Source organism: Bison bison, unplaced genomic scaffold (genome assembly GCF_000754665.1).
Source record: "Bison bison bison isolate TAMUID 2011002044 unplaced genomic scaffold, Bison_UMD1.0 scf7180017864462, whole genome shotgun sequence".
Taxonomy (NCBI): domain Eukaryota; kingdom Metazoa; phylum Chordata; class Mammalia; order Artiodactyla; family Bovidae; genus Bison; species Bison bison.
Genome location: NW_011495024.1, coordinates 4,162,200 through 4,171,416, shown reverse-complemented (window position 1 = coordinate 4,171,416; position 9,217 = coordinate 4,162,200). Strand labels below are relative to the sequence as shown.

The following is a 9,217-nucleotide window of genomic DNA, read 5'->3' as shown; positions in this document are numbered from 1 at the left end:
CTTTGGCCACCTGATGTGAAGAGCTGACTCATTTGAAAAGACCCTGATCCTGGGAAAGATTGAAGGTGGGAGGAGAAGGGGACGACAGAGGATGAGGTGGCTGGATGGCATCACTGACTTGATGGACATGGGTTTGGGTGGACTCTGGGAGTTGGTGATGGACAGGGAGGCCTGGCGAGCTGCCGTTCATGGGTCACAAAGAGTCAGACACGACTGAGCGACTGAACTGAACTGACTGAACTAGTCTTTTATAATGTTAGTAGTTCTTTCTCATTATTCCTTTGAGATGTTTATTTTTTCCTAGAGTAATTTTAGCATCATTATATCTGTCTCTTTAACTTATACCAACCTCAGTGGTATAGGTGTCTCAATTTGGAGCTCATTTAAGGATTCATCTATTTCCAGGTAAAGGTTAATATTTTGTCTAATTTTTACTTCCTAGTCTAGGGTCCCATGTATGTTAATTTCTGATTTGCCAGTATCCAAGATGCAGGTTACAGAAGAGTGACAAAATAATATAAAAGCTTTAACATCTGTTGATTTTAAAGTCAAGAGCAAGAATAATTTAAGCCAGGATACTCAATATAAAAAGTATTTTTGGACATCAGTAATTTCAGCTCTCATTAAGGTGAACAAATACCTAAGCCTTCAACATGTTCTACAAGGAAAAAACTTTACCTGCTGTCCTAGAATATATGAACAACAGGTTAAAGGGTTTATATTAATTCCTCCAGTTCTAAGCACTTTACTTGATATTCTATTAATTATCAGGCTGATGCAGCAGATGTGCAAAACCAGCAGAAACACTTCATGTTCCGCAAAACATGAAAATCTTTAAAAAGCCACACAGCTTTTTGCTGTATACACCACTTTACATTATGCACTCTTAAAGAATAAGTATACAATTCCTTGAATTGAGTAAGCAGGAGAATTTTTTCATTCATATGAGATCAGAGTGTGAACTTACCGTTAGCATGTCATCACACTTCATGTCTGGTGTATCGCCATCTTCACTTTTATTGTAGAATTTTCGGAAAAAATTGAATGCCACGACAGTATATAGGTACACAACAACAGCCAATAAGCCAACAGTTAATACAAGCTGGAAAGCAATGTGACAGTGAAAATACATTAGAAATACAAATCAGTGGATTAACTGACTAAAAGCTAATGGAATCCACACCTTATAATCATCATTTACTTATACACTCAGTGGGGAAATCTATTTTCATGGTCTGTTTATTTTATCAAGTTGTCAGATTACTTTATGTAAAACTTGACTACTTGATTGACTAATAAATGCTTACTATCACTGGAATATGAATAATTGCTGATTTAATTTCCTATCCAAATTCAATTTGGATAATTATTAAAATTTATTTTAATAAAATTTAATTATTTAAAATGATTAATAATTAATAAGCAGCTTCATTTTTCTATTATCTAAATATTTGGTGGTAGATACTATACTAAATACTTTCTTTTCATAAGGTCTATTCCCTTTAAATAATTTACATTCCTAATAAAAACTATCTCATTTTTGTTATGATAGTAAGAGGGGTTGTAAATCATGTTTTCCTTCAATAACATCCTAAATTAAAATAGGAATTTCTTTAAAAAAATTTTTTTAATAAAATAGGAATTTCTTCTAACACCTGGAAGTGCATAACTGTTAATAGTATGTAATATAAATATTAAAAAAAATAAAACTAAGAAGTCTGGGTTTGTTACTCTAAAGCAGTGATCAAAGGGAAAGACTCCTTTAATTATATATTTACTTTTTTGGCTGTGCCACATAGCATATAGGATCTTAGTTTCCCCACCAGGGATTGAACCCACGCCCCCTGCACTGGAAGATCAGAGTCTTAACCACTGGACTGCCAAGTAAGTACTGGGAAAAACACTTTAAAATAGTGTTAGTTATTTGGTATTAAAGGCTAATTTTCTCATTGTATAAATAAAATTCACAGTTTGAAAGGTCTTCTTAAAGCTGTATGTAATTTTTAATTCCAAACTATACACTATATATATATGCATGTATATATAAACACATTTTATAGAATATGTATATATATGAATATACACATAATTTGTATATGAATATTTTGGGGGCTACCCTGGGGGCTCAGATGGTAAAGAAACTGCCTGTATTGTGGGAGACCCAGATTCAATCCCTGGTTTGGGAAGATCCCCTGGAAAAGGGAAAGGCTACTCACTCCAGTATTCTTGCATAGAGAATTCCATAGAGAGAGGAGCCTGGGGGGGTTGCAAAGAGTCGGACACGACTGAGCAACTAACACTTCCACTTTCATGTATATTTTTTAAATGTGCTTTCCACCAAGCTGGTGAAAATACTTTTCTGGTTCCATCACAGAAATTCTAAACACACTAAAATACATTATTTTTTATGTCAACTTCCTCTGATTACAACATACCCCTTATGTTGTGGTGGCATATATTAAGTCTTTGAAAAATCACTTTATAATTATCTGGAAAAAAACATGTCTTAATAGAGGGCTTAATTCACTCCTACCAATTAAGTACAAAGCCACTGTAAATTTTACATGTTTACTATAAGACCAAGCTCTCTCTATCTCTGCAAATGGAAATCTGATACCTCAAAAAGAGAGGGAATAGAATTTAGAAACAAGCAAAAGTTTAGCAATTGAAAATAGTGCTAGATTTTTTTGTGTGAAAACACTCCACAAATTCAGCATCTCCAATTCTTTGAATATGCTTGGAGCTCAAAAGTAATCTACTAACTTTTCGAATAAGCTTAGTATAGTTTTTGTCATTGGATTTATGCCATGCCATACATACCATACTCATATTCAGAAACTAGAGTGACATATATAAGAACAGTATGCTGAAATTTAGAAAACTGAAGGTCATGATAATGTGAATTTAACTGTGGACATAGTTCAAGGTTTTAGGAAGGGCACCAATTTTAAAATATGCTGGATTATAAAATTCTGGAAAAAGAAGGACTCTTTTATTCCAAGTAAATAACATAGAATGTGTTACCTCTCAGTGGACACTTGATAAATACAGAATGAATTGATAAGTTTATTAATAATGAAAGTTTTAACAAGACAAGTGTGTTGCATTAGAACATAAGCTGATTATCTGAAATTAAGCCAACTTTCCTCTAAGTAAGCATGACCTTGTCAAGTGTGAAACATTATTATTCATTTTGCCCAATATAAAAGTGGAGAAAAGAGCCCAAGAAGATCTGGTTTAAAATACTGTATTAAATTACAGATGCAGCATCTGTTTTATTACTAATGCAACTAGTGTGTTAGGATATTGCAGCATACTTTGGTTTCCTCACAGTATCAAATACAGCAGATATCATATTAGGAACAAAACAGTAACTGTTTTCCTGAGAATTTACTGTGCCAGGGCCTGTGCTAAGACCTCCACGTTTATGTTTTTATTTTAAATTCTCACAAAACCCTGGTAAGGTAGGTACTTTTGTTGTTTTCATTCAAAATGAGGGAGTTGAGATTTAGGAATGGTAAATAATTTATCCAGGGTCACAAAGCTAAATCAATCAAACCAAGACTTGAACGTAGGTCTAAGGGACTCTCAAACTACAAATCCTTATGGTTTCCAGGAGAAAAAGTACAGCTCCTCTATCCACAAAAGCTTTAAAACTGTACACTCTCATTTGAGGTTTGGTTTTACTTCTGTTGGAATATTTGTTAGTTTTTCAGTTTTTGCAGGGGAAAGAAAAGATAAATTTTTACCTGTTTGCCATTGTGAGTTACTGATGACAAGATGGTTCTTAACGTCTTGAATCCCATAGCAATGTCCAGAAGATGAGCAGCAAAAAAAAAGTTGTTGTAGTGTCCAAGAATGGACATGGTCATATACCAGGCAAGGTAGAGGAAGGACTATTAAGATGAAATGAGAGAAAAGAATGTCAGAAAATGGAATATATATTATTGTCAAAAGCTACTCTGATCTCATTCTAACTGCTCCATTGACTTTATCTTTTAATTATATATTCATATAATTCCAATTAGTTATATAAGTTCGTGTATTTTAATTTAGCTCATTCTGCAGAGTTCAATGCCATCCATTCTCTCCTTTATACCAGAGTGGTTGTTTTTATTTATTCTCCCACAGAGAAAAATGAATTGACTTACTATTTAACAGCAGCTTATATCAGCCTCAGCGCTACTGATAGTTTGGGCCGGTTAATTCTTTGACACGGGTGCCATCGTGTGCATTATAGGATGGTTTGTAAGCAGCATTCCTGGTCTCTACTCACCAGCTGCCACTAGCATTCTCTTTTCCCAGTCATGACAACCCAAAATATCTTTATATGTTGCCACGTGTGGCTGAGTTGAGGTGACCTTCTTTTTATTCAGGGAAGCTGCTTCCACTGTTAGATGAGAAGTTAGCTGAAAGACACCTTACTAGCAGCTGACAAAAGATATTTCAAGACGAGTTTGAGCTCTTTGGAGGGTTCTCTAAGATACCCAGGATTCTGAGCCATGACTGGATGACGTAGGGGTGGAGACAGAGGTTAAGAGTATGCGGGAGAGGGGTGTCACAGGTCTTTAGGAGAATGGAAGTAAGGGTCACTATAAAAGTCAGTGCTAAAATTGGAGTGAGATTTTTTGAGACTACATGAGATGTCCAAGGAAGAAAGCACAGAAGAGAGAACAGCAGAAGGCCTTAGGGGATGTTCTTACGTTCCTTTCTGAGTGGATGTGAGAAGACGGCAAAAAAATTAAGAAGCAAGAATGAGGGGATGAGCCGAGAGCTACAGAAACAATTGTAGTCGATGTATTCAGCCATGTTTCACGATTCTCTCTCGCAACTCCCCGGCAGCAAATAGTAGCATTAAAAACAATTGACTGTAACAGTTATTTAAACTGAAAATTCTAAGATTCAAAAATGTCAAGCTATTGAACCAATGAGATACTATAATGTGATTCTCTGCCTTGACAGCTGGTGGCTTTTAGTCATGGGTGATTTTTTTTCATAATATTTGTACATATATGTGGGTCCTATGGTTTAACTCATAGGCTCTTTGATAAAAGGAAGATCCATCAAGAAAAAGAACACAATAATGTACTTAACTTGGCAGAAGCAAATGGATTGCAATCAATGTTAAGAAAAACTTTAAAAAACGTATTTAGAAGTTTCTAACATCTGTAAACATTTTGAAGAATGCCATTGTTCAACTAAAACCTGAATGAAAATACACGTGAATTTTCATGTTTCATTTTCTTGTGTAAATATATTTTCATTTTAATCTGTCAGCTATTGAAAGAAATGGAATGAGAGATGGGCTGATGAATCATGTATTTCTATGGGTTTTTCTCAGATATGGTCAGTATTAAATGAACCGATATTTGAATAACTTTCTTAAGTAGTCGTTGAAAATTTCCACCTGCTGAAGCCCAGTAAACTCATCTAATCAGAGTGCGTTTTACTTTGTGGTATTGAAGGTAGCTTACGTTGTCAGTGAAAACGACTCCTAGTTTCCACATCTGATACTTCACATCAATAGAGTTCAGTCTGGAAAAACAAAAGAATTTGTAGATATGTACATGAAGCAAAGGCTCACAGGCTTGCAAGAGCCTGCTGGCATTCACTCCCCATGGGATGGGGTAGGGCTGGCAACCATCTCAGAAGATGAGTTCTAGTTCAGGTGCCCGGGGAAGAGCTTGAGAGCTCCGTTGGACAATGTATTCCAGAGTTTTGTGATTTTTTTAGAGGAATCTTAGAAAACAAAACAAAGCATCAGTATATCTTCTATTATTTAAAAATAGCTTTTTTTGACCTTTTCTTTTCTCTACATTAAATATAAGATAAACACTTTAACACTTATTCCTAAAAATTGTACAAATTAACCAACATAGGTATATCAAGACTTTCCTCCCTAACTTTCGCTATACATTTGTAACTGCATACCAACAGAATTATTTTTAGTTCAACTAATAAAAAACCTGCATAAATAGCCACATTTACTTTATAACTGTAATGATTTTGCCAGTGAAAGGGCTTATTGGTTCTATTTTTGTTTCCTTTTGATTTCAAAAATGCCCCTTCTCATATCCTTCTCTATCCAAAAAGGAATTTAACCCTTCCCCTTGGTTCCCACAGCACTTTGTAGTCACCTCCCTTTATAATCATATCCCACAGTTTTGTAGCTGTAGGTGTGTATGTATGTACATGTATTTACACCTCTCTCACTAGTCTCTGAAATACCCATCACCAAGCACATTATATGATACAGTCAGTGTATCATATAATATTGAATAATGTTGAATGAATGAATTGCAACATAAATATTTTTGATCTTTGCAGAATAAAATAGACATGTATTAAAATATACTTTTTAGCTTTCTTTTTTCAGAACTTGCACTGGTTTATAGGGCTAGAAATTATAATTTTGTTAGCCTTCCCAACATTCTAGGAATTGATATAATAATACGATGTAATTTTTAGTGCTATTTTCAAAAGGGCTTCTCTAGAGATACTGTTTTAGTCTTTAATTACTTTTTTAATCATTTCTTTAATTAGGCCAATCTTAAGTTATAAGTGCAGTGATACATAGTTTATCATCTAAAGTTGATTTCATAGGAGGTTTTTCCCCTTGGAGTTAAGGTTTAATTTACTTTAGCCTAGACTCTCTGACTTTTAAGGAAATAAAACTGTCTTTGAGTTGTAGTTTTGTGATTTTAAATAATCATTTTTAAAGTTTCATGAATATTTACAATAGGTTTCAATACAACAATACTTTTTCTTAAAAAGATAAACAAACTGGGAAGTTTGCACGAGAGCATAATTATATTCTTCCATGAAAGCAATCCTAAATAAAATAAGGGTTTTATCAGGATGTCTGAATTTCCCATGGTAGTTTCGTGATTTAAACATTTATTCTTATGATTAGTTCTTTTCTATCCCTATCACTCGTTAGGGTAGCAAGTCGCTACCGACTGCATGAAAAGCATTTTGTAGTACACAGTCCTCTCTTCTCACCAATGGTGGCAGTCATGCTCTTTGGGCAGAGCTGACTCCACCCTCAGGGATGCAGCACAGCTGATCTGGACCAGTCAGGGCCTCCCCAGCCACAGGACTTGGTTCAGAGGTAAGCTAGAAGCCAGAGAGCTCGGAGATATAAGCTCCACTCTAACTCCATGAAGACACACGGTGAAGAAGTATGCAGGCTTTCTGGCTGTTGGAGGCCATTCTACCCCAGGAGGTAAGTTAGCCACCTATTTAAATGGGCACATCTGTCGCTGCTGTTGTTTAGTCGCTAAGTCATTTCCAACTCTTTTGCTACCTCATGGACTAGCCCGCCAGGCTCCTCTGTCCATGGAATTTCCCAGGCAAGAATTCTGGAGCGGGTTGCCACTTCCTTCTTCAGGGGATCTTCCTGACCTAGGGATTGGACCCATGTCTCGTGCATTAGCAGGTAGATTCTCTACCATTGAGCCACCAGAGAAGCCCAAATGTGCACATACCAAGCCCTATAAATTTGATTGATAAATACATGCACACGTAGATACATGAATCATCCTTGTATGCAAATGTTCACATTAATATTCATATGGAAACCAGATAATCTTTTAAAACTCCATCTTTTTAAACACTTTAATAAAGGAACACTACATGTAAATTTTTTCCTAGTAATGTGTGTTACTCACTAGCAAACTGTAATTATATTATCCCTATTTAATGGTATTAATAAAGTCCACATTAATTTATTGGTACTTTTCTAGCAGTCAACCTGCAAATATTTACTATGTAAAACAGTGGAAAATTCCACTAATTTACAACTGTTCATAGTAAAACAGTAGTCTAAACTTTCCTGTTTTTTCAGACTTATTTTCCAGAGTCACAAATACGACCGTGTAAAATGCATAATTCAGTGAGAGTGAAAGTTGCTCAGTCATGTCCGACTCTTTGCAACCCCAAGGACTGTACAGTCCATGGAATTCTCTAGGCCAGAATACTGGAGTGGGTAGCCTTTCCCTTCTCCAGGGGATCTTCCCAACCCAGGGATCGAACCCAGGTCTCCCGCATTGCAGGCAGATTCTTTACCAGCTGAGCCACAAGGTAAGCCCATGTAAAATGCATAATTCAGTAAAACTATTTAATTCTACCTTGCTTATCAGGGATCTGAAAATGTTAGTGGGAAACTCAGCATACTTTTCACCACTATCCTTGTTTCACATAATATTCTAACATAAAGGTCTTAATGCCTAAGGCTTATCAACTGTGTTTCTTCTTATATATAGTGATTTGGTCTTTAGGAAACATATTTGTTTTCTTAAAGTACCAGATAATACTTTAAACTTAAGTTCATCATTTCTGTTACATATTTGCTTATTGAACTACTTTTCAACTGGGTTCACGTTATTTTTAAAGACTCAACTAGCTCTAACCAAGGCTTCAGAGAGAAAAAAAAATGACCAAAAGGATAGGTCAGCCAAAGTGTCTTTTTTAATGCTAACTAAAATATTTATCTAAGACAATCTAACACTGCTCTACAGAACCTTAAATATTTATGTTTTCAAAGAAATCATCACATACCTAGTTGACTGACACCTTAAATACACCTAAATAAGGGACGGTAACCACTGTTTTTTCTAAAATTGTTGTGACTACAATAAGAAATTACTTTTTAAAAGCATGTGGGCTTTACATTTCTTTTCAGATTATAGTTGATTAAATTCATAAAATAGAAATATATGTATATATACACATACTCACACTACACGTGTGTGTGAAAGTCAGTCTCTGGTGAAGTCAGCCAGTTTACATTCTCCTAGTTATATCATAACATTCCATGCAAATACTATATAAGCGTGCCTCATTTTAATGTAAACTTTCTAAGTAATAGTATGATGACATGGTACCAAGTCTTTGCTATTTAAATAAAATATAACAATTATAATAAAAGGATATGAACTTTGAACATTTCTAATAAAAGGCCTATATTACTCCTTTTTCCAAAATAAGAAAATTAACTTCTTTTCAAATAGGAAGCTTTAAGAAAACATAGTCAAATATTATGTTTTTGTACCTCTGACTTCGACTTAAGTGGCATTTAGGGATAAAGAGGCAAATCAAATTAAGAACATAAATCTTTTTGTCTTGCTTTATATAAATAACAAAAAAAGACATGTTCAGAAGTTATAGATTATATCTAATGATCCCAGAGCTCAGAAGTACAAAAGCAGATTTTGTA

General features: G+C 34.8%; 1 protein-coding gene across 1 annotated transcript in view; it reads right to left on the bottom strand.

Annotated features, from left to right (window-relative positions):
• The window catches only part of RYR2 (ryanodine receptor 2 (cardiac)), an 826,801-nt gene that overhangs the window by 35,199 nt on the left and 782,385 nt on the right, over positions 1-9,217 (bottom strand). Inside the window, exons 98-100 of the mRNA XM_010860117.1 lie at positions 5,475-5,535; positions 3,750-3,896; positions 968-1,102 (exon numbers count right to left, since the gene is read on the bottom strand). Of these exons, the coding sequence (XP_010858419.1) occupies positions 968-1,102; positions 3,750-3,896; positions 5,475-5,535 (343 nt within the window). The remainder of the gene's footprint in view (positions 1-967; positions 1,103-3,749; positions 3,897-5,474; positions 5,536-9,217) is intronic.